The 26,555-nt window shown below is 39.4% G+C and overlaps 2 protein-coding genes and 1 pseudogene across 2 annotated transcripts in view; all 3 read left to right on the top strand.

The window, feature by feature from the left end:
• Positions 1 to 3,862: 3,862 nt before the first annotated feature.
• On the top strand, positions 3,863 to 5,304 carry LOC149118324 (DELTA-alicitoxin-Pse2b-like; annotated as a pseudogene).
• Positions 5,305 to 12,121: 6,817 nt separating this feature from the next.
• LOC149118325 (DELTA-thalatoxin-Avl2a-like) overlaps positions 12,122 to 26,555 on the top strand; it is a 33,135-nt gene continuing 18,701 nt past the window's right edge. The window contains exon 1 of the mRNA XM_089293807.1: positions 12,122 to 12,187. The gene's annotated coding sequence lies outside the window, so the exon portion shown is untranslated. The remainder of the gene's footprint in view (positions 12,188 to 26,555) is intronic.
• LOC149118326 (DELTA-alicitoxin-Pse2b-like) lies at positions 16,780 to 17,938 on the top strand. Its single transcript, XM_089293795.1, has one exon. It carries the CDS (start codon positions 16,795 to 16,797, stop codon positions 17,680 to 17,682), a length of 888 nt encoding a protein of 295 aa, XP_089149921.1. The 5' UTR covers positions 16,780 to 16,794; the 3' UTR covers positions 17,683 to 17,938.

Below are 26,555 nucleotides of genomic sequence, written 5' to 3' on the forward strand. Positions count from 1 at the left end.
CACGCTATTGAGCTGAAACGTTGTAAAAAAAAAAAAATTAAAATTTAGCGTCACTTATGCTTGATGAGGATAAAAACTGTGGCAGCTCTTTAGTTTTGGATTTTAGACCCGGATAGCGTCATGTGAAAAAGATCTATTCAGGGTTGTCCAATATACGTCCTGGTTACAACCTGTCAATGTCCAAGTAGAGTTCATGATACTCTCAGGGGCCGTGAAAGGCTGTTTTTTTGTAGCCTACACATCTGGCTATAGAGCGAGATTTGACAAGATCACGAGAAAGTAAGGATTTCCTAAGATCTAGATTACTTAACGGACATCTCGACGATCAACGGCCACAATAAACTCTAACTTTTTAAATTATTTTAATATGCTCTTTTCCGTTAAATATTAATCTAGGACCCGTCAGAAACCTTTTTAGCGGTCAAAGTTTTAAACGTCGGAAAATTTTTCTCGCAGAGCCCCGAGTTAACAAAGAGATGTATGTCTATAGTAAAGATATAAAGGATCAGATTATGAGCGAATACATACCAAATTAAATAGAGTATTGGCTAGTATGGTCACTGCAAGTCACAACATCATTACAGGCATTGCTTTTGTTATTACCGAATTGTTGCCAAATTTTCCCTCCCAGAAATCAGAAGAATTTGGTGCAAGCATTATATAAGCCCAAAACAAAATGTCCAAATTAAACAGTTCTTTAATATTTAGGTTTCAATGTGTCAATAGCATTCCATAGCCATCTGATTTTTACGCAAAAATATCATTTACGATCGCTACTGTATCTTACTTTCTCTGATGCCTATCACACGATTAAATTTCTTTAAATTAGGAATTACCATTATAATAAGGAAAAACATTAATGTTTTGGTATCTAGTTACTCGATTAGCGCATTTCTATACTTTCTCTGTTATATCACTCGAAAACACATTAAGAAAAAGAAAATGAAATTTGACTTCAGTTAAAAGAAAACAAGCGACGCGTTCACATTTTTTACGCATAAAAAGTTTTGCTAGTATCAGCGCGAAAACACACTAACATGAGGTGGCCGGCCTGTTAAGCTGATGAAGACATTCCTCCCTTCATCCATGGCTCCTCCTTTGAAAAAAGATTGTATCCGCTTCTTACACAGAGTTTCCTACTTATCGACGAGTTCTGAGGTAAGAATTCCAAATTTACGCAGCAATGCCTGGTTGCAGATATAACTCACCTCTTAGATAACACCCTTCACATCAACACGTCAAGAGAGAGCAGAAGAGTCCATAAACTGAAGGTTAGTAGAGAAGAATTGTAAACTTAAGAATGTCTGTCAAGATCTTCAAACCTAAAGCTTGCTTTTTTTAAAACAATTTTTCACTTTATAGAGGGTTGGCTATTAGAATGGCCCAAAACAAGGGCTGAAACAAAGACAAAAAAAAAGGAGGTTGACTGAATGGGATCTCAAAAAATACGCATCTCGAAGAAATTTTTTTTTTTTTGCCAAATTTAGTGAGCCTCCCCGACTTGAAATTGTTTTTGTAACTTTTTCTCGGTCTTCTCGGAGGCTCTCGTAAAGTATTGAGTTTACCATTTGCCACCCCTAGAATCGAAAAAGAAAAAGGACACGTGATTTTTCACTGAAAGATTTGAGCTTTTTCTCTGTTTCGTTCGAATTTAACGTATTCAAATGATATGAAGAATGGAAAATACAACGCAATCACCAGTCACCTTGTCCTAAAAAAGAACAGATATTTCTGTTAATCGTTTTACCTCTTTGATCGAGACACAATGGCTGACGATGAAAAATTACAATAGGATTTCTCACCACGGCACAAAGAAAACCAGTCAGAGGCTTCAGTTTAGATCATGATCCAACTCCTATAGAGGAAGTAAAGTTCCAGAGCGCAATACGCTGTAGAGGTTTAATTTCCAGGTCGATTGAGGATCCCCGAGTAATCACGCGTGTGGTTATCGCGATCAAAGCCAGCTTAAGATGTTTCGTAAACTGAGTAGCTAATGAGTACATGGCACATTACGATTTTTATACAACTGAAGCAAGACTAATGTTTTTAAAAGGCCTATGTCATGGTTTATTGCGTAATTTTTTTTTTTTTTTTTTTTTTTTTTTTTTTGATGCGTGTTATACTTCAAATTTCAAATGAAAAGTTTGCTAATGTAAAGAAAAGCACCGTAAGTGTAAGTAATCTCATGATTTCGAGTGCGATTTGGAATAAATAAACACGAGCAAATATTTCAAAGACTAAGATAATTGCACGAGAAAATAGGGCTTTACGCAGCGCATCTTCGAAAATTTCCGAAAATATTTGCAAAACTCCCATTAATGTTGGAAAATGATCTGAAAAACTTCTGTTCATCTTGGGCAATCTTCGGATAATCTTCGGACCTTTTCGGATACCTGCGGACATCTTCGGTTTGGGTGATCTACGGATGTGTTATTGGTCGGTAGATTCAGACATTGTGCGTTCGCGAGTGAAGACATAGTCAATGCATGATTGAGAAGTGTGCCACGAAAATCAGCTGTATAGCTAATAGAGACCTTAAGATCTACGTTTACCTCAAACGTCTAAGTGCGGTTTAAGGTTAGACGTTTGACGTTCGCCGTTTAGACGTTTGTCGATTTAGACTGGATTAAATTGGAGCGAATAGAAATCATTCCGTCCTTAAATTGGAAAGTGTTAAAATAACGCCGATTTTGGAAAAAAACAGCCGCCATATTGGATTTCTACTTAGGTTGAGTGCCTCGCCTACAAACAGCAACAAAAGGCTAGGTAATTTTTAATTTCCCTAAACACTATAACCAATTTGTAGAAAAAGGGTTACTTTATTCGATTTAGAATTTATACGTGGCATAAAATAAAATTTAAGGCAATAAAGCTTGAGGTAAAGGTCTTACGTAAAAACCTACCTCTTCAGTAAAGTTCAAAACGTAAGTCGAAAATTTTAAACGTGAGGTCTGCCTTTGGTTCGTCGTTTCGTGGATTTCGACGATCTAAAAGTCTCCAATGTGTAATAATGCATGGAGAGTAATATATCTATTTCCCTTGGTCATCCTTATGAGATGACATTAATGCTGATAAACTTAACACAAGATTTAGTCGATTATCTTCTAGTTATCCGTCAAATCACCAAAGACATGATGAAATGGTGAACAAATACAGCAGTTGACAAGAACTCACCGAAACCAAGAAAGAAATCACCGAGTGGATCGGTGGATCGGTAGTTTGCCGAAATTATGCTACAAAATAAATCCATTATATCTATTTAACCTTACCGACGTGCAAAACAATGGTTCTTTACCAAGTAAGCTTTTATCTTTCTCGTTTCCTTTAAACATCGGACGCCATGCAAATTTACAAATTAAATGGCACCACGAAATTATCAGCTTTTACCTAAATTACTGCTTGCGTTCCAAAAAAAAAACAAATAGCACGTTGGTGAGGAAAATTTTACCGCATGTACAATCAACCTGCGTTCTCAAACTACGGCAGCCCTTGACTCCCTGAGCTTGAGCGATACACGAGATCACGAATTCGCGGTATTGACTGGGGAAAACGAGAAATACAAACTGTCATCTTAAGTTTTTAGGTATGTAGTGATTAATAGCAAGTAGTTTAAAGACGCTAAGCGGGCTCATTTCGAAATATATCAAATAATAGGCTCGTACTTGAACGTGAGCATGCCGTTGGTTGATTTCTGTTAATTAAACACTTCGACGGAACCAACAATTTATGTTGTATCAATGCTCACGTGCAAACGTATCTAAGAACCACAAATAATCAACTGCCTCATTTGTTATGTTTTACGCAGGTTCCATTATTTGATCGGCACTGTTGTCCGTGTAGGCCGACAGCACACCAAGGAGCCATGTTTGTCCCTTTGATGCTTATCATTTCACTGACAAGCTTAGCTATACCCGGTGGCAGAGGAACCGAAGAAACCAAAGGAACTCCGAAGACCAAAGAAACAGCAGAGCTTGGAAAAGCCATTAACCTCGCAAAAACTAACCTACTGGAGGACTTCAAGGAACGCGAAGCAAGCATTTTTGAGGCTTTCCCTTCACAATGCTACAAAAAAGAAAACCTAAACTCCACAAGAAGTCATTTTGAATATTATCAAAGTACTAAGTCTTTTTACTCAAAATTGGCCTCCCAAGCTGGATTAGATGCCTCACTGGAGTCAGCCTATTCCCTGAGCGCTACGCTCAATAGTGTTACACAGAAGACAAGTTCAAGAAAATCGAATATGAGTGGAATTTCCTTAATCGTCGAGGCATTATCAGAAAAGATCCATCTGGACAAAGACTGTTTAAATGACGAAAGCTTCGAGTTCAAGAAAAGCTTTATGGATACCTTAGAACGATTGCCGTTGAAGATTGAAAAACCCTGGCTGAAGAATTCGTGGAGGTCATATCATGATTTCTTGGATCATTACGGTTCCCATATTGTTACTTCCGTTTTGCGTGGAGCAAGAATAAAGCAAATGTCATTCTCACGGAGCTCTGAATCTTACAGTGAAAGAGATTTCCAGGTGAAAAGCTGCGTCGCGTTAGCAGGCCCCACAACGGCCGTAACAAAGGTCGGCGTCTCTGCGTGTGCAAATGTGACTGATGCTGAATCCAAGAAGGCTAGCGAAATGAGCACGACTGACAAAATATTCATTAGAGGAGGAAGCAAGGAAACCCGTAGCCAGTTGTTATATGACAGGTCTAAGGAACTGATTCAACAGCTTATGAATGAAGCCGCAGAAACACATTCATCGATCCAGCACACCTTCAGAGCCATTTGGAAAGTTTTACAAAGCCGCTTTCATCACCCAACTACGTCAGAGACCTAAACCTGCAGTATTACTACCTGGGCTTCTTGAATTATGGCTGTCCATACGTGAAAAGTGGAGAACTTAAAATACAGACATTTGACTACACCGAGACGTCCAACGACCAGTATCCAGAGTTCGAGTGTACTCTCGCTAAAGAGGGTTGCCACAGCGACGACGACTGCCATTACCAACCCATTTGGTGTTCCTGTCGAGGCGACACATGTGTCTTCTACAAGAAAGCGGAACAAGATACAGGAATAGTTAAGGAAAATGCATACGCTGACACTAAAGAGAACACGGCATGGCAAGGTTGCGACTGGAAGCTGGTTGGGTCTTGGTGTGTTTGCAAAAACACCCATCTTGATTGGCGGAAAGTTGTGTGGGCCTTACCCAGCAAGGATTACGTCGCACGTAACTCAGTAGCTAACCATGGCGCTCACCGCAAGGCAAAGCATCCCGGTCATGGCCATCCGAGAGGAAAAGAAGAATGACTGTAACTGATTTTCCACACATTCATATCAATGATTATCATCCGAGTGATCACAGAAATATTGTAACGTAGGTATCAGTTAAAGTACCTATAACCTCGAAAATTGTTTTCACTGAGTGAAATCTTTGCATGAAACCGAGAAAACTGCTGAAAAAAATTTTGCATTCATTTCAAACCCGAACTCTTTATGAATTGATGAAGTAGAGTGAGCGTCTTTTGAAGCACGACCGAGCAAAGGGGAGAATGGGACTAAGCTAATGAAGTCATCAAGGCCTTTGGTCGTATCCCTCCGGTCATTTTCGTTATGGGTTCGGTGTTTTCAGGGTTTAACATTTTGTTAAAGGAACGTTTATTTAACTCAAAAAAATTAAATCACCCTTTCGCGGCCTTCTTTGAAATTAGCGTTTGAGAGGCCAATAAACATAATCTTCATCTCGAAAGTGTTTCGAACACACCCGTGTATATTATGGGTTCCCAATGTGCACGCTTTAATTTAACGAAGTCTACCGACTTCCTTTTTCTTTTGCGTTTATCCATGTTATCAGTCCTGTCATATGGATTTGGTAAGGGGATCATGATCCCGTTTATTGACCCGTTGTTGCATACGAAAAACATGCATTTATCCGGCCGCATTTTCGATCTTCAAACCGAAGCAAAGACTGTCCTGAACAAGGCGATTGATGGCCTGGAATGACGTCAAAATAGCGTTATACCCAGACTTCTTTAAGTGATACTGCGGGTCGGTCAAGTTTTGAAAAAGTCCGATTTTTCCGATCTTTACTCAAAAATTAAAATAGTTTGGGTTTTAACCAAATGTGGCATTTTTCTTAGCTCGATACAAAGATTTTATCGAGCGAAAAATATTTTGGGGGGTTTTAAGCACTTTAAAACTGTGGCCACGAGAAAATAAATTCTGGTCTATAGATTTTAGGACTGAATATCGACTACACGGTTAATTTCCAACATTCAATGTTGGCTAAGTTTGATGACAAAGTTAAATAATTTACTTGAATGTAAAATCAGCTTTCTATTGTCGAATAAAAAATTGTATCAAAGCTAGAGTTGTTTGACTGGAAATGCTAAAGAGAGAGGGTTCCTGGTAGAAAGACAGTCAGCTTCGACCGATAGGCTTTGCGTTGGCCGTGCTAGGAACAAACAAAGAAAAAAAATTCACTTCAAAGGAGGTAATCGTATCGTGGCATACGAGGAACATCTTGATGTTACTGTTACTTAGGGCCTCTTCATATGAGCCCGGTCAACCGGGCTGGCTCGGTTTACGAGATCTCGCAAAAATTTCGATGTGTTCATATGAGAAGCTAGGCTGGCCCGGTTAACGAGATCTCGGTAACCGGGATGAAAATTTTCCTATATGAACGCTCCAGCCCGGGAAACCGGGACGCAACTTTTTAGACGAAATAGCTTCGCTTTCGCAACATAGCGGCCAAAATAGCATAATTTTTGCCTAGTATGTTCTCCACTTTAGGAGTAGGCGAATTAGCTTTATTAGTAAAGTTACAAGAGTCCTCAAAGCTGCGACAGCCGCGAACGATAAAAGTTTATGTTCCACCATTTTGGTTGTGCTTCTTGGATTTTATCCCGGTAGACCCGGCTGAAATTTCCCATATGAACAGACAACAAAATTCGTTCCGGTAACCGAGCCAGCCCGGTTACCGGGCTCATATGAAGAGGCCCTTAAGCGGGTAATCGACGTATGACACTATGTCAGCGACCAAAATACATATTCACAACTTTTTTGAAGAGTGGTTACTGAAGTCACCTCGCCTTATATGTAAATCTTCCTGCCACCTATACCCCCTCTCCCCACCCCCCCCCCCCCCACCAAACCCACTTAGGCGACAGGAAGGGCTTCATCAAGACTCCATCCGTATAACTACTTCTTACAAGTGTAGAAAACATCAAACAGATCGAAAGAAGATTGCACACGTTCTGCAACAAGCCATATTTGATCGAAATTAAAATAGTCACGACTGTCACACTATTTAATATCGCTGGCGTACTAAATAATAAAGTCGCCGACGCGCCTTCTTTTAAAAAAAAAGTCGCTGTGCCCGTTATAAAAAAGTAGCTAACATGCTCTTTTACAGTCTGTAAACTGACCGACACGTTTTGAATGGGCGCTACTTTAAATTTCAGTTATGCCATGGTATAATCATGTTTTGAGATTCTCATGTTTGTAAGATTTTCATGCTTGTAAAAATACCGTTTTCCTGGGCACACATACCAAAATGCGATCGTCGCTTTGTCATGGACAAGGTTTATCAAGTTTTGTCAGTTTATCACGTATCGAGTGTTCGTTACATGAAGTAGTAGCTTTGCACATCAGGGTCATGTGATTTTCGGTCTCGCGTGAGCCGCCATGTTGTTTGGTTTTAAAAGATTACCACTTCTCATATATTGGACAGCATTGAACACAAAGAAACCTGGTAGTAATTTTGGATGTCTGTAAACTTACTTCTCCTAAATATCCAAGGAGCACTAATTTAAGATTCTGTACCTTTGGACCGTGGACTGACAAGAGCTGCTTGGAATTCGATCGAACTGGATAACGCAATAAAGTTTTAAACCTACCTGGTATCTTTGTCTTCTAGCGTTTTTGTACTGAAGCCATTTCCGGGATATCGTTTTCAGCGGTCAGTCAAATGCTAAAGATATAAACGAGAGATATAACAAAATATAACAGCAAGATACTGAAAGACTGATGCATATTTTTGAGAGCACCAAATGGTCGCTTAAAATCAGACGAAGTTCATACCTACCTCTTATGTTTCAACGACGATGAATATATCAAATATCCTGGTGATTTCAGTACCACAAAGAAAATAAGTTTGAAAGAAAAAGATTCCATTGGATTCGAAGCTTCGGTCACGAATCAACCGTTAACTTTTGACCCCAGACTGAGGCAAGAATCGTGGCCAAATCTAACGGTCGAGTCCTGGACCGAGCATCCAAAGTGAGCTATTGCTGGTTTTCATGTGACGTTTAATATCATTCTTGGAAATCAGAAAACATACCTATTCTTATGTGGTTTTAGTCTCAACAAACCCTTAAAGCCGGAACGTTTCACAAAGTTTTAGCTTGACAGGAATTTTCGCTTTGTAACAGAGCACGTTTAATTAGCTTTAACTCTTAAAGCTTTCGCGTTGCGTGACATTTAAATCGTGGCCCTAGAAGGCTGACGCGTAGGTGGAAGATGACTTATCTTTTGAGCTTTTGACAACTAAATAGTCCTTGCATTAGATAATTTGTTTATTTCAATATGTCAGAGAGAAGCATTTAATTCCGTTTATTATATGGCTAGCTCCGTGAGCGGGCAAAATGAACCAAATCCTGCGCCGTGATTGGCTACCCGAGCGGGCACGATTGAGCTATCTTGCCCGCCCGGGACTACCCGCCGTGTCCCGCGAGAAAAATTTCCTCGAAAGCCATATAATAAATCCTTTGTGACCAAGCTTGTTCAGTCAAGATGGCTTGATATTGGCCTTAGTTCCTTTTTTGCGGGTTTATGGACCTCGACTCCGTCTCGGTCCATAAACACGCAAAAAAAGAACTTGGCCAATATCCAGCCATCTTGACCTCACACTTGGTTAATAACCCATATATATTAGGCCGTAAGGGCGGAGCCATAGATGGAATAGAGGAACGAGCTGCAATGTCTTGGTAATTTTTTATATAAAAATGTCCTCTCTGATATATATAGGTCCGCAGTGCGTACGTGTGCATACTTGTACTTTTATTCCATTCCGCCGCAGAGTTATTTGAAATGGTAGTAGGTGGGAGTAAAAGTGCAACTAGTGAGTAGGCAATCACTTGTAAGATCAAGGGTTGATAAACAAATAATGAAATTGGTTATATGGAGAGAATATTTCCTGGCGGCCCGAAGATATTTATCTTATTTTCGAGTGGTAAAACAATATTTTACGCACTTTTTTATTCAATTAATTTTTATTCAATAATTTAAAAAAAAAAAAGTACTCGCGTTCTAAATTACGTTCAATTGATACAAATTACTGTCTATACGACCTAGACAAATTGGTTTAAAGTCCGGGTGTGCATCACCCTTAACTTAAACAAACAATTACTGTAGAATAATTATGGAATGGAGGCAGTCCCATGATTACAAGAACCAAAATGAAGACCAAAGACCTGAAACCTAAAAATCTGTGGAGAAACAATTGGGTTTCAAACTCGACCGTCGAAAAAACCCAGAACTATCTGAAAAAAAATCTCAGTTTTATTACTGAAAACAAATGAAAGCTAACCGCAGACAAACTGGGCTTTCTTTAGCTCATACTTTAAGGCAATCCTCTGCTCAATAGAAAATAACCTGGGTAAAGATTACTTATAGCTTTAATAATATTATTTTCATGTTGTCGTTAGCGTTCTGGCATGTTTCGATATGCGCCAGCATGTTCCATGTTCCTGGTTTGATGGTACAACACATTTTAATTATAAATGTGGAAAAAGATTAGTGGTAAGGAAACTATTAATAACACAAAAACAGCTGTTAAAGTATTAGTTCCAAACTCCTTTGAATAATTTCAGTGTACCCTTCAGACCAGTTTTTACTCCGTCACTCATAAATGTGGCTCTGTTGCGCCGTCTTCCAGTTTTTCTTAAAATTGATGCTTTCACTATTCCGTGTCATTTTTAAATGTTGATACCAGTTTCTTTGTGGCTGATAACACAACGTATTCACAAATAAAAGGTTATTCAGGAATAAAAGGTCTGACGAGGACCCTGTGAGAACAAGAAACCTATTTTTTTTTTCTCTACACTTATACATTTCTAGCCTTAGTACGTATCCGAACGACAAGCCAGTTCTAGACGTTTTAATTTTAAGTGGCTTTGATCCACTCAGCAAATATTATTTTTCCACTAAATGAAATCGAATTCGTAGTGCTTCAACTGGAAAAATATGGTACCTGTTTCTCTTCCTTTATTTTCTTGCATGGCTGAACATTTAATTGTTCAAATGAAATCATGTTTTGCTTTTGAAAGGGCTTGCCCGTTCTTATTAAGTTGTCCATATGTGCTTTTCAACTACTTGACAAGTAAATTTTAAATTAATCAAATTTAATTTAACCATAGATGTAGAAAGAGATTAATCTAATTCACCAACAGAAAACTCTGTGTTACTTAACACAGAGAGGACATTTTTAATCGGAACTTTTTGATTAAGTAAAGATCAGTGACAATCAGTGACGTGGATACAATGGTTATGAGTCGTATCTGTCACACCCCTATACCTTTACTAAACACTGAGCTGAATGCAATGATCTTGGAATGACTTTGATCTTTGTAACAGACACGAATCCTCTGAAGTTAGCAGCGTTCTTAGGGCCGATTTACACGATACGACTTTCTCGCGTACGGCAAGTTTACGACAGGTCTACGACATGAATTGTTTCGTGTAAAACAAACCTACAACTCGCTTACGACTGTTATGTACGTCAAGAAATTGTCGTAGGATTTTAAAGCATGTTTTAAAACGCTGCGACAATCGTAGCCGAAATCGACAGAAAAATTAATGACATATTTGGTGACAAATTTTTACTGAGTAAGGGACGAAGATGAAGTTTTCTTACCTCAGAATGACGGACGAAGTTGTTGTTGACTGATTCACATGAAGTCGTAAAGCGAAAAACATCTCGTTAGAAAGTTTTTTCAAAGCGTAGGACAGCTTTGTTTACCGTTTGTTAGTCATTTCGCTCCGCAAATCCCGGTGCAAGCTTTTGCATATTTAATTTTGAAAGTGAAAATGTCGAGCGCGTGTAAATGGTCCTAAGCCATGTCGTAGACCTGTCATAAGCTTGTCGCATGCGACAATACAAAGTCGTACCTTGTGAATCGGCCCTTAGGTTTCCCGAGTTTCGTATTCTAAAGGGCGTTGAACTGATAGACGACAAGCCGTTTTAAGACTGGAGACGCACGTACATAAATAATTATTGTCTGAGGCGGCCGATAACTGGCCATGTCCGAGATGAGTTGTATTGTTTGTGCTTATTTCTAGAGAAGTGATTTTGGAATTTGACATGATTACAGGTTGGGTTCACGTGCTATATAAATTCGCCCAAACTCTAGACAATCATTAAAACGAGCTCCTGGTATTGTTGAATTTTCTCGTTAAAAGGCTTACTACTATTCTACGAGAAAACAGCTCAAGAGAGAAACTAGCGCGAGGTCTCAACCACTGCAAAACAATCTTGGTTTGTGATCAGCCATTTGTTCCGTTTTAAAAGTTATGATTGTAGCAACTGAGTTAATTAACTAAAGGCTACTTGTCCACTATACAGTTTACAAGACATACCTTTGAATAAAATTAACTAAAAACCAAGTTCTTGTCTGTCACAGGTTGATGGCGACTTTTGAACTTGTAACCTTCGAACATTCAACAAGCTTCCCAAAAACTGACAAAACAGCCAGTTTCCTGTATGAATTAACTATTTCAACCTCCTTTATTTTGTACTTACGTTTTTAAAGAAAAGGGAATGAATAAAAACAAAAAAAAAAACTAGTTTGTGTAACACTGATCTATAAATTGTTTAATTTTACCAGTTTCACCAGTTCAAGATGAGAGCTTAACTCTTATTTTGGATTGGAGAGAGAGTTTTAGAGCGTGTAATGTTTACGACACAATGTGGGTACTAGCTGACCATGAAAATTTCAGTTTTCTCCAATTAACCGTTTAATTTCAACAACATCCTTTTAGAGAGCTAATCCGCTTCTTACACCTATAAATCTACACGGTAGCAATATATGGGCTCAGAGTTTGAACTTGACAGTTCATATTCTGTGAAAGCAAATCTATTCTCAGTTCATATCAACGCAGATCAAGAGAAATCGGAAGGATCGTGTATCGTAAGGTTGGTAGAAAACAATACATGAAGTAATTAATTGAGATGGTTTCGATGCTGAGATGCTGTCACCTAATACTTCCGAGGCATTTATATCAACAATGAATTAGTCAATTGTCATGCACCGACACTGGAAAAAAAAACCTTTTTTTTTCTAAACGAGTTAGCTGTTGCTGAAACTCACCCCAGGAAAAACGAATATGAATGAAAAATCAAAGGCTTGACTATCCCCTATTCGCAAATATTATCAAACTAATTAGTGGTAGCTGAGCTGATTGAATTTCTTTGTCAAGGTTTTATGAACGTAAAACATATCATTATATAAAAACCACGAGCTAAAATTCCATCGAAAGGCGTTTTGAGAGTAATATGAATTTTTCTTGAAAATAAAACGTTCTAAGCAAGACCGTGATAAGCCGAAAAAGAATTAGCTATATTAATAAAAACAAAAGACAAGAGCAAATAGGTTTTCTTTATTAGGTTAGGTCAGGAGCCATAATCGGGGACGGAGACCATAAGCGCGCGCCATTTCTAGTATTGGGGCTGTCCCTATGATATGGGACAATTTTTCTATTTTTAGAACAAATTGCGCCATCCCGTGCGGCACACGCGCGTACATGCTGCGAGGATTTTTGCGGATATAGCGCGGGGAAATGGCGTCCGAAATTCCCGAAATGTTTGATGCTTTTGGCCCACAACTCGATACTTTCATGTCTGGTGGAATTTTGCTTCAGTGTTTTCGTCTTAAGCTGCTCCAGTTTGAGTGAAGTGAGACAGTGTCAAATTTAGTTATGTCCTGCTTTATATCACTGACCAAGTTCTGTTCCGCAGCTTGTTTTACAAGGGCTCCACATTACTTCACTTACGTTTTGCATATGTTGAAGATTAGCAGCTTTTCCAAAACACAGCAAAACACTAGTTGGATATATTTGGATATAGTAGCGTTTCAGGACTTCAAAGTTTCCCTCCTCTTGCCACACGCTTGCGAGGATTTCACCAGAGTCTATCTCAACCGAACAGTAAAAAAAAAATAATTGCAAGTTTGAGTTTCGCCCGAATCGTAAGCAACGCTTGATGTTTTGTCAAGGCCCAATACGCGACAAAGTAAAAGTTTATGTCCGTAGATACTGCTCAGTTTTGTTGGGTAAAAATCCAATAAATTGACTGTTGTAGATGAATAAGAGTACCCGCCGATGCGTGTTCTGTACAGTCAGTAAAACATGACAAATTGGTGAAAACGTACATCGAACTTATGTATCTGTAGTTTTCAAGTGTGTTTAAGGTCGATAAATGTTTGAGAACATATTTAAGAGGCTGTCCGTGTAAGAACCGACCACTCGATTTTCGGCCGAAAACAGAATTTCTTCAAATTTTCTGTGTGAGACAGCTAGTCCATATGATAAATAAAAATAGCAATAGTTTGGCTTTAAGTGCCATTTTTCAATATTTCTGGCGACGATTTCCGAGTACGGTCCAAAACCGTAAAAACCGTTCTGTTTCGAGTCAAATTTAGGCGTTGCGCTGAAGGAGCTGAAAATTTCCGCTTTTACTCAAATACAATAAAACTTACAGATAATTTTATTTCATGTTTTTTCTTTCGATTAACGGTAAAATATTTAAAATCGGGCACAAGAAAAATTAATTATGATTTTTTGAAAATGCCCCACAGAAGGCCTTTGCAAAATTTTAGCGAGCATACTACTGGTTGAAGGAGTGTTTCTCAAAAGTATAACGTGATCTGGAGCCCTGACCAATATCCATGTTTAGTACTAGGGCTAGTGTACCGGGAACAGGAAAAAAAACTTTGGGCACTACCCTTTTGGAACTACAGGAGTACGATCAACATAGCTAATATTCAGACGCGAAAGCTTGCGTGACACAGTTTTGCACCGATTATTGTTCCTAAGTTTCCCACATAAATTCTTAAGTTTCCCGCATAAAATAATATTACCTTGAAGCAATTATTCTCAAAACGTACTCTTTGTTCGGGATAAGGTATGAATAGCCTTAAATTCACCAAAGATTCCTCCAAAATTGAGAATTTATTAGCTAACTGCTGCGGCGTGAGTTGCCTTAAGTTTCGCCTAAACACAATTGCTGAAATTGGGTCATCACAGGCCTTGGACTATACAGAAATTCCATATTAAACATATTTAAGAAGTAAAAGTGTTTGTCATATGATTATTGCCAAGAAAAAAAAATAATAGTGTACCGCGAATGTACCTCAGATGTACAGATAAGATGTCGATTTCAGTCGGCCGCTGGAATGTCAAAGTTATTTTGGCGGCTCTCCTTATCCACTTTCTGTTTATTTTGCATTGCGCGTTAAAAAGCAATACCAGTCCTGGATACTTGAGAAATAAATTATTTTACTGTTGATATTTGATTTTACAAATGGCTTGGAAGCTTTGCCTTTTTTATTCAACATTCTTTTTTTTTTTCGTGTTGCTATTTTTGCGTAGCCCTTTGTGCTAAAATTGAATTATGCAAATTGTAGAAGTCTGACGTCGACAGCGTTTTACTCAGTTTACGCAAGAGATAACGACTTTATTTTTTGCGCTTTGCGTCGTTTCTGCTGTTTGCAATGGCAGCATTGTGTTCCTTCTCAGCAGTTACAAGTGACACGTGTGGAAGTAGTCGTGGATTTACAGAATGTGTAGCCCTAAACAGCTGTGACGGCGATATCAGTTCGCATCTTCAAAATCACCAGTGACGGTGACTGGAACCCATGTAATTCATTTCAAGTTAGCCAGGGAAATTATAAACATCTTTGGAAAAGCTACACCCGTTGGTTCGCGTAAGTTTTAACTTTGAAGATTTTATGTTGTAACCACTGCATATTGTTTACGTTTGAGTGCCTTAACGGTAATACAGACTTCATTTTCCCATGAGTCATTTCACGAGTGCGGTTTGGGAGATTATCGGACACCCTGCCGCAATGAAATATGGTTTGTTCTGAATATGAATATTACACAAAATTCAAAACAACACCATTAACAAAACTTGCTCATTTTTTTACAAAGCTGCTTAGCAATACAACTTCCGGCTGGTTGGTCAGGGTTTACGAGTTTTTTCGTTTTGGATGGGGGCATGTGGGCGTGGTGTGTAATCGTGTGATCTTCATACCGCAGATTCAAGGTATTTTACCAACCCTTATGTGGAAGTTTATTAACATTCATTTTTGATGGATGTCAGATGTCAGATGTCAGATGGTGTTTAAGAAATTCAGTGATCTTGAGAGTCATCTTGATGTTGGCGAACACCACCAAGTACGCGGGGGCTCCGCAACAGTGTTTTTTTTGTGTTTTTTGGTGAATGGCCAGGCCACCCTAAAAAGGGAGAGTGCAATGCCTGCCAGTCGAACAGAACTAGCCCGTCAAACAACGACGGTTCACCAAAAAACGGGGGTGCACCAGCACGTCAAACTCACCGAGGGATCGAACCCCGCCCCTACATACAAAAAACATAGAAACAAACAAACGAGGGACGAACAGGCAATGAACGTCGGACAACAGGACAAACATACACTGTTCCAGAGCAACGGCGAAAGGTGACCCAAAAAGGGACACCTGTCAACAGACTAATCCTATAAGAATAGGTTCGCCACCAATATGCAACTAAAACAAACCGAGACCAAACAACAACAACAAATCAGTCCAAAAACGACAGTCCAAACTCAACGAAGCACAGGCAAAAACGAGAGAACAAGACCAAACGGAGTGGGCAGCAAGACAGGAATCATAACCAAGGCAAAGCAAGCCAACGGGAAAAACGGAGAACAACTCGGCAACAACGGCGGACGGACGACAGGCGAAAAAACAGGTGGACGAAAACTGGGCAGCAAACGGCACGGTGCAGCAACTGGACTAACAGGGCGACTGGGCAAAACAGGACGAGGCCAAACACGAGGAGGACCAGAACTTACAGGACAACTAGGCGGTGAAGCAGACGAAACAGCAACGGAACTGATAGGACGACTAGGCTGAACATACGAAGCAGCAGAAGAAGTAACAGGACTAGAACAAACAGGCGAAACATCAACACTAGGGCGAACAGGCGAAACTGCAACAGGTTCACCAGGACTGGAGCAAACAGGCGAAACAGCGACGGAAACAGCTGGGCAACTAAGACGGGCAGGCAAAACATCAACACTGGGACAAACAGGCGAAACAGGGTCAACAGGACTGGAGCCAACAGGCGAAACAGCGACGGAAACAGCAGGGCAACTCGGACGGGCAGGCGAAACAGCAACAGACTCAACAGAACAGCTGGACTGGACAGCAACAGAGTCGACAGGAGGGACATCAATATTAACTAAACCACAGGTAGAAACAGCAACAGTAGAAGACGGACGAGTAGACAAACTGGACGATCCATCAAGTGAGAACTCAAGGGCAGGACGAGACAACAAATCACATTCGTAGTCATACACGTAGCACTTCATACACAAACATGGAGGCTTAGAGTCATAGCACGGAGGCTTGACCGGAAGATCCATTATAACATACAAAAGAGCCTAAACCACAAAAAAAAAACTCCCAGGTCCTCACCTAAGCAGAGACTACCTAGCACAAAGTGCGTAGAGGCGTGTCCCGCGTGGAGTAAGAATAAAACAAATGTCGTTTTCACGGAGCTCTGAGTCTTACAGTGAAAGAGATTTCCAGGTGAAAAGCTGCGTCTCTTTCGCAGGCCCCACATCCGTTGGAAAGGTCGGTGTCTCTGCATGCGCAAATATAAGTAAAAGTGAATCATCTAAAGCGAGCGATATGAGTACGACTGATAAACTGTTCATTAGAGGAGGAAGCAGGGAAACCCGTAGCCAGCTGTTACACGACAGGTCTAAGGAACTGATTCAAAAGCTTATGAATGAAGCCGCAGACACACATTCATCTGTCCAGCACACGTTCAGAGCCGTTTGGAAAGTTCTACAAGGCCGTTTTCCATCAGGATCACCCAACTACGTCCGCGGCCTAAACCTGCAGTACTACTACCTCGGCTTCTTGAATTATGGTTGTCCATACGTAAAAGGTGGAAAAGGAAATAACAAAGTTCAAATACAGAAATTCGACTACACCGAGAAGTCCAAAGACAAGTATTCAGAATTCGAGTGTTCTCTCGCTAGAGAGGGTTGCCACAGCGACGACGACTGCCATTATAAACCCGTTTGGTGTTCTTGCCGAGGCCAAACTTGTGTCCACTACAAGACCGTGGAACAAGATACAGGAGCATCTAAGGAAAGTGCATACGCTAACACTGGGGAAGACTGGGGATGGCAAGGTTGCGACTGGAAATACGCTGGGTCGTATTGTGCTTGCTATAACAAACATCGCGATTGGCGGAAAGTTGTGTGGTCCTTACCCAGCAAGGATTACGTCCCACGTAAATCAGCAGCTAACCATGGCGCTCACCACAAGGCAAAGGATCCCGGTCAGGGCCAACCGAAAGGAAAAGAAGAACAACTGCAATCTTCCAAATATTCATATCAACGATTGCACTCCAAGTGATCACAGAAATATTGTAACGTAGGTATCAGTAAGACTATGACCAGTGGAAGATCAAGATCTGTAGAGTTGAAGACTGAATATCGTCTACACTGGTAATTTCCAATTATCAGTGTTGGTCAAGTTTGATGGCAAAGTTTTGTTTGTAAAATAAGTTTGATGGATAAGTTTACTTGCATGTAAAATAAGTTTGATGACTAAGTTTACTTGCATGTGAAACCAGCTTTTAACTGTCAAATTAAAAATTGCATCAAAGCTAGAGTTGTTTGAGTGATGGAAATGCTAAAAGTAAACCACAGTCTAACCTCCAGTTGCGACCACCTCTCCTCGGCGACCGCCTCTCCTCAGCGACCAGTTTTCCAAAATACCAAAAATTTCCAAGTCAAATCACCACATTTAGAGCTTCATGTAAGTGACCACCTCTCGTAAGCGACTGTGACCACTTTTAGAGCTAAAAGTTTCTCCATGGGAAGTAACGGATATTTTTCTTAAAATTGACTTTTCACAAGAATAAAACATTGGTTCGGCATTAGCACATGGGGCAGGTCTCGGCAGTTACCATATTCTAATGAGGCAAAATTTTGACCCAGTATGGTCTAAGTTCGTAAGCGACCATCTCCTGTAAGCAACCACAAAGGCATGAAATCTTGGGCGGTCGCTTAAGGGAGTTTCAACAGCATTAAAGAAAAAGAAAAGGGAGAGGGTTTATGGTAGAGAGAGAGCCAGGTTCCAGAACACTTTTTGCGTTCGGTGAGAAGTCGTCTTCTTGGTCAGTCTGTCTTAGATTAAGGTGGTTATTTTCCAACTCCACTCAGCAGAGTACACACAAATAGCGAGGGCTACAGTGTTTTATCAAGAGTTTTCAGTCATTAGTTTAGCCATCATGGTATATGAACATTATACCATGCTCAACAAATATGGTAAGTGAGCGCGTAATTTTTTTTTGGGGGGGGGGGGTATTTTTATTTTATTTTAGTTTTCTATATTTTGGGAGCGTTTTTAGTAAAACAATTATTCCACTCATGTTGGATATGAGATGGTTATAGCCAACTTGGCGCAACGCGCCTTCGTTGGCTATCTACCATCTCATATCCAACGCGCGCCCGTGGAATAATTGTTAATATCTTAATTAACCAAGCGCGAGGGCAGTACTGGGAGCGGGATATCGCTCCAAGGTCTTGACAATACGGTCAATTATTCTTTATGTTTCAACTGAATAAAGAAAGATGGCCATTCCTCTGCCTTTACTTTCCCTCCAAATATGAAAATATTGAGTTAATACTATCTTTGTTATACATGAAGCAAAATAATAACCTGAATCAGGCCATTGGCCTCTTTGATTTTTAGGTTCTTAGGCCATAGTTAGGTCTGGTTACCAAAAAAGGGTCACACATGTGGCGAGCTTGAAATGACAGAATCTATACCCATGTAAATATCGAGAGTGTAAGTGCGACCTCTGCCTAATTAGTTTTAACTAAAAGCTCGTTAGGTTGAAAACATTAATTTTTGCAGTCTTTAATTATTCAGTATCAAACCAGTTATCCAGATGTGGCTTTTAGTCTGTTAAACCATGTGTTACGTGCGCGTTCCTTCCGGCGTTCGACATGCATTTCTTACACCTTCCCAATTCAATGCGCTGTCTATTTTAAGTTAACAGCTCGCGCCATGCATGTTTCTATCCAATCAGTAGTACAGTCAACTCCCGCCTTGCGGACACCTCACTGTTACGGACACCCCGCTGTTAGGGACAGCGGCTAAATCCCCGGCGAAAGTTACAGACGTTTGACTGAAACAAACTCCCGCTATTACGGACTCTCACTATTACGGACTTACGGACACTTTATTCGGTCCCAACGTCACAATTTTATTGTTTTCTCTCGCGTTATAGCGGACACCGAGCAGCATCTTGGAATATTTGCACACATATCAAGTCTATTTTTTCTGCTGTTTAAGATTGTCTTTGTCTTTTTTGGCCGATTTCCGCTTCTTCTGTCCACCAATCAAATTTTTTTCATCTTTTCTCTTAGGGCCCTCTTTGCAGTCTCGCTGCCATGAATAAGTTCGTCCAGTTTGTCCAAATATTATAACATAAAAATTTTCTCGCACCCCGCTATTACGGACTCTCGCTATTACAGACACCAAATCGCGGTCCCGAAGGTGTCTGCTATAACGGGAGTTGACTGTAAACCCAAAACCAGTTGTGATTCACTCGCACACATTTTCCCGCGCTTTCCGTTAGCTACATGTATTCACTTAAGTTTTGGTTGGTTCATTGAATTGTCTATGTAATTCGCTATAGTGATTGCATTGGTTTTGGTTTTACGATATCTTATTGACAACTGCTCTAAGATAACCAATCAGAACAAACTAAGCCGTATAACTAACCAACGAGGACTCGAAATCTTTGTACATATTTAACGAGCGCTGCAACAGCGGGAAACCGCACGTGATAACGTCGTGATCGTGGGACTTTGTTTTAGCACCTGATTTACTTAGTGGGGGTGTAACTTTGCCAACCACAGATTACAAGAGCTGTGTCACAAATGGCACATACTGGTCAATTTTTAATTTTCTTTCATCCATCACAAGCCCACCGTCTCCCCACCCCCTTCCCCGTCAGTGTTGCAGAATGGTTATGAAACCCGACAAAGTTCTTTGTTGCATGTTTTTGTTAACTTTTTTGACCTCGATCGTGCACAAAACACAATAGTTGTCTACTACTGACTGAGGAACTGACTAATGGGAACGTTTCGGTAACGTAATTTATGCATAATGTATGAACGCAAAACAAAAGATTGTACACGGGTGTGGACCTTCCAACGTTAATCTTGGCATCTATGTTTGCTCTTTTGATGTTTTCCAGGCTTCGCAACCATTTCTCTCTATTAACTATGCTTTAAAGTATTTTAATCTTGTTGAAGAGTATTCTGTACATCGTAAAAGACTAATCTTATGTATTGCATCACATCAGCTTCACATGTAAAATCTGGTTGATGTGTATAATGCTAAGTTGTGATACCACCGCGCAGTGCTGGTGTCCAATCCTCCTCAATCCCAAACCCGTTACGTAAATTATCCCTAAAAATATCCATATATTTCTCTTATGTTCTTTCTGAGTATTTGCTGATACATCGATACAATTTCTCTAGAGAACTGATCAGTGACTTCAACATCGTAATTTTGAGACCGAACATTTCATTATGTAACCTGGCCAAAATTCCCCCCAAAAGAAACATGTAACTCCTGTGGTCTTGTGACATTCCTTGCCAATTTTCTCAGAGGTTAATCATTTAATCGCCGTGTTCTATAGAGAAAGTGGAGTGCTGCCACTTGGAGAAACTTTAAAACTCTCTGATGTCGAGATAAATGGCCCGTAAAAGGCAAAATTGACCACATCGTATTCTTTATCTGATATTATATAATAATCAAATGAATGCGCGCGCTCTGATTGGTCAATCAGCTATGGTTTATTGCGCCAGTAAACTCATGAAAATTTCGCGTGTCTTCTGAATTATTATATAAAAGCAATAGACCACAAGTTTTTATGGTTTAGAGGCATGATAAACCACTTGCCTGCAGCTCGTGATTTACGAATTCTTCTCGTGTTCTTCTAACATCCCGCGTGGTTTATCAGCCTATAAACCATAAGAACTTGTGGTCTATTGCTTAAGTATCTCGACAAGTATTTACGGCAGAATAGTTTATTAAATCTCATTCAAAAGGTTCTCAGTAACAAAAAAGGGATTCAAGCAGACTAAGACTTGAAGCAGACTTTAAGCAATTGGAAAGAAGAAGCCTGAAAAAATCAGGGCTTCAACGGGACCAATGTGTGGTTTCATAGCTCAGTTGGTAGAGCATCGCACCGGTATTTGCGGAGGTCACGGGTTCGAGTCCCGTTGAAGCCCTGATTTTTTCAGGCTTCTTCTTTCCAATTGCTTAAATTGGAAAATTTACTGCGATGATCATTCTTCACTTTCATCTACAACCGCAGCGCAAATATGAATTATTTCATATATACTTCACACCTTTAGTTAAATATCTAAGCCACTGATTATCTCTACTGGACAAACAGACATTTACATAAACTCTTTTCTATTTTAACACTTTAACTTTTCAAATGACTCAAAAGTAACAGGAAAAATCTAAACACGATCATAACTTCATAAACTCCCCGCCATAACACTGAAATTAAAAATGCACTTCTTTCCAAACGAAGCACGCTATTGAGCTGAAACGTTGTAAAAAAAAAAAAAATTAAAATTTAGCGTCACTTATGCTGGATGAGGATAAAAACTGTGGCAGCTCTTTAGTTTTGGATTTTAGACCCTGATAGCGTCATGTGAAAAAGATCTATTCAGGGTTGTCCAATATACGTCCTGGTTACAACCTGTCAATCTCCAGGTAGAGTTCACGACACTCTCAGGGGCCGTGAAAGGCTGTTTTTTGTAGCCTACACATCTGGCTATAGAGCGAGATTTGACAAGATCACGAGAAAATAAGGATTTCCTAAGATCTAGATTACTTAACGGACATCTCGACGATCAACGGCCACAATAAACTGTAACTTTTTTTTATTATTTTAATATGCTCTTTTCCGTTAAATATTAATCTTGGACCCGTCAGAAACTTTTTTAGCGGTCAAAGTTTTAAACGTCGGAAAATTTTTCTCACAGAGCCCCGAGTTAACAAAGAGATGTATGTCTATAGTAAAGATATAAAGGATCAGATTATGAGCCAATACATTCCAAATTAAATAGAGTATTGGCTAGTATGGTCACTGCAAGTCACAACATCATTACAGGCATTGCTTTTGTTATTACCGAACTGTTGCCAAATTTTCCCTCCCAGAAATCAGAAGAATTTGGTGCAAGCATTATATAAGCCCAAAACAAAATGCCCAAATTAAACGGTTCTTTAATATTTAGGTTTCAATCTGTCAATAGCATTCCATAGCCATCTGATTTTTTGGCAAAAATATCATTTACGATCGCTACTGTATCTTACTTTCTCTGATGCCTATCACACGATTAAACTTCTTTAAATTAGGAATTACCATTATAATAAGGAAAAACATTAATGTTTTGGTATCTAGTTACTCGATTAGCGCATTTCTATACTTTCTCTGTTATATCACTCGAAAACACATTAAGAAAAAGAAAATGAAATTTGACTTCAGTTAAAAGAAAACAAGCGACGCGTTCACATCTTTTACGCATAAAAAGTTTTGCTAGTACCAGCGCGAAAACACACTAACATGGAGGTGGGCGGCCTGTTAAGCTGATGAAGACATTCCTCCCTTTCATCCATGGCTCCTCCTTTGAAAAAAGAACGTATCCGCTTCTTACACAGAGTTTCCTACTTATCAACGATTTCCGAGGTAAGAATTCCAAATTTACGCAGCAATGCGTGGTTGCAGATATAACTCACCTCTTAGATAACACCCTTCACATCAACACGTCAAGAGAGAGCAGAAGAGTCCATAAGCTGAAGGTTAGTAGAGAAGAATTGTAAACTTAAGAATGTCTGTCAAGATCTTCAAACCTAAAGCTTGCTTTTTTTAAAACAATTTTTCACTTTATAGAGGGTTGGCTATTAGAATGGCCCAAAACAAGGGCTGAACCAAAGACAAAAAAAGGACGTTGACTGAATGGGTTCTCAAAAAATACGCATCTCGAAGAATTTTTTTTTTTTTTTGCCAAATTTAGTGAGCCTCCCCGACTTGAAATTGTTTTTGTAACTTCTTCTCGGTCTTCTCGGAGGCTCTCGTAAAGTATTGAGTTTACCACTTGCCACCCCTAGAATCGAAAAAGAAAAAGGACACGTGATTTTTCACTGAAAGATTTGAGCTTTTTCTCTGTTTCGTTCGCATTTAACGTATTCAAATGATATGAAGAATGGAAAATACAACGCAATCACCAGTCACCTTGTCCTAAAAAAGAACATATATTTCTGTTAATCGTTTTACCTCTTTGATCGAGACACAATGGCTGACGATGAAAAATTACAATAGGATTTCTCACCACGGCACAAAGAAAACCAGTCAGGAGGCTTCAGTTTAGATCATGATCCAACTCGTATACAACGCCTTCCAAACTAAAATGTGGTGTTCCAATTTGATAAAATTCAGAGTAAATACTAAGAACCACTTCAAAAATGGCTACTTTTTCGGTGTAAAATAGAAACCTGTCTCGGAGAAAAGTTATTTTTACGTTGCAGGCTTGGAAGTCCCGTTGGAAATGAGTGCAAAATTGGCCTAAAGTGAAACGTGGAGCTTAGACGGAAATCTATGATTGCCATTTAATTCCAAAGACGAATTTTGCAATATACTAAGAATCTTAAACTGGTGTTAAAACTCAGAGGAAAAGTTTCCCTGTTTGCAAGGAATTAAAAAATTCTTCCAAGCAATTTCCTGTTCTTTATTTGAACTGAAATGTAATGTTTAAGTCACGCATAAGACACCAAATGATTTTTTTGAATTTCTTGTCTCGAGAGGTACCTCCATAGAAAACGATTCAAAATTTCTGATCCCCAAACAACACAAGAGAGGATTCAAAATTTCAAATCCCCCAAAGAACACTAGAAAGGGTTCAGAATTTCTGATCTCCCAAAGAACATTAGAAAAGGTTCAGAATTTCTGATCCCCCGAGGAACACTAAAAAGGGTTCAGAATTTCTGATCCCTCAAAGAACACTAGAAAGGGTTCAGAATTTCTGATCCCCTAAAGAACACTAGAAAGGGTTCAGAATTTCTGATCCCCCTAAAGAACTCTAGAAAGGGTTCAGAATTTCTGATCCCCCAAAGAACACAGGAGAAGATTCAGAATTTCTGATCCCCTGCAAAGCCAGTGTTGCATCCAATGTAGCCACATTAAATCATAAACTTCTAGAGCGCAATACGCTGTAGAGGTTTAATTTCCAGGTCGATTGAGGATCCCCGAGTAATCACGCGTGTGGTTATCGCGATCAAAGCCAGCTTAAGATGTTTCGTAAACTGAGTAGCTAATGAGTACATGGCACATTACGATTTTTATACAACTGAAGCAAGACTAATGTTTTTAAAAGGCCTATGTCATGGTTTATTGCGTAATTTTTTTTTTTTTTTTTGATGCGTGTTATACTTCAAATTTCAAATGAAAAGTTTGCTAATGTAAAGAAAAGCACCATAAGTGTAAGTAATCTCATGATTTCGAGTGTGATTTGGAATAAATAAGCACGAGCAAATATTTCAAAGACTAAGATAATTGCACGAGAAAATAGGGCTTTACGCAGCGCATCTTCGAAAATTTCCGAAAATATTTGCAAAACTCCCAGTAATGTTGGAAAATGATCTGAAAAACTTCTGTTCATCTTGGGCAATCTTTGGATAATCTTCGGACCTTTTCGGATACCTGCGGACATCTTCGGTTTGGGTCATCTACGGAGGTGTTATTGGTCGGTAGATTCAGACATTGTGCGCTCGCGAGTGAAGACATAGTCAATGCATGATTGAGAAGTGCGCCACGAAAATCAGCTGTGTAGCTAATAGAGACCTTAAGAGCAGCTTCGCCTAAATATCAACTAGACTTGGAAATAGCGAAAAAATCGAATTTCTTCAAACTTGCCCAGAATGAAGCCCTACGGGCACTAGTTACAAAAATATCGTTTTAAGTTCGATAAATCAAAAATTATTTTTTTCCGCAATTTTTTCGTTTCGATGCCCCAAATCGGCCAAAATCCATCGAAAATGAGCCGCATATTCAGAGGCTCGTAAACTCAAAAGTAAAAATCTTCATTACAAACTGATTGCACGTCGTATTTGTACTTCCTTTTTTGTCTATTTAGAGCTAAATAGATCGTGATTTGATTAGAACTTAAATATTTGACGAATTTTCTAAATTAACGACCCAAGACAGCTTTACAAGAGGTCTACATTTAGCTTATTTTCAAATGCTAAAAAGGCGTTCTGGTACACGACTTTTCCCAAAACGACTAGTTTGGTGTGAAAGAGCATTCTTTCTTCTTCAAATTAGTGAAATAAAATTTTTGGGTAAATAAAATCGCGAGCGCTGAGATAGCGAACTAAATGCAGCACTTCTTCCTGAAAACGTGACCTTTGACCCGAGCGTAACGAAACCGATTACTGCAAGAAAACCCGGAAGAAAAGCAAACGCTTCGTTATTTTGAAACAATTTCTAGTGATATCTCTCCGAAACCATGATTGCAAGAAACTATTTCCAGATATGAAATCTTACAGGGTCAAAAAAGGAGCTAAAGGGCGCATTTTGACACAATAACTTTGTTTGCTGAGAATTGAAGTCAATGACCGTTTACGAATTCCAGTGAAATTTGCAAACTTGAAGTATGTTAGCCGATACTTACCTGAATATTTATATTAATAGAAGAGTCGTCTTCTTGGATTAACCTTCAAAAGAAGCAAGATCCAGATTTGAAAACCTCTAAAAGAAGAAATGTTTAATGTTCCGTGACCTGCCCGCTGCTATAAATTAGCTTAAATTCCATGCACATGCCGACCGCATGTTTGTCGTAAAACCAACTGAACTCCACTGACAGTTTCCATGGGCAACCCCAAAATAAACAATCCCCAAAAATGTAAAGTGAAATTGGCTGTCTTCATGAACAGTTAGAAGCTAGAGTCAAGTTCCATTACCTTTTAAAAGTGCTTGATTCTACTTTGTTCACTCAGTAGTTACTGTCACGTTCGAATACTGCGTAGTATCGGTCACGCCAAAACACTACAGACCGTGCAGACTGAGTAAGTTTCCCATACAAAGTCTTGTACGCCTTTGTCTATTGAATCAAAAGTCAATTCTGCGCTTGTGCAGCCTGTGGATAAATGACAGACTTTCAGATATATTCAACACTATTTTGTAACTAGAC

Source organism: Orbicella faveolata, unplaced genomic scaffold (assembly GCF_042242905.1).
Source record: "Orbicella faveolata isolate gen_17 unplaced genomic scaffold, um_ofav_v1 contig_1, whole genome shotgun sequence".
NCBI lineage: Eukaryota > Metazoa > Cnidaria > Anthozoa > Scleractinia > Merulinidae > Orbicella > Orbicella faveolata.

Coding starts and splice junctions, on each gene's coding strand:
- LOC149118326 (XM_089293795.1), top strand. CDS start 16,795: ATGTCGTTTTCACGGAGCTCTGAGTCTTACAGTGAAAGAGATTTCCAG.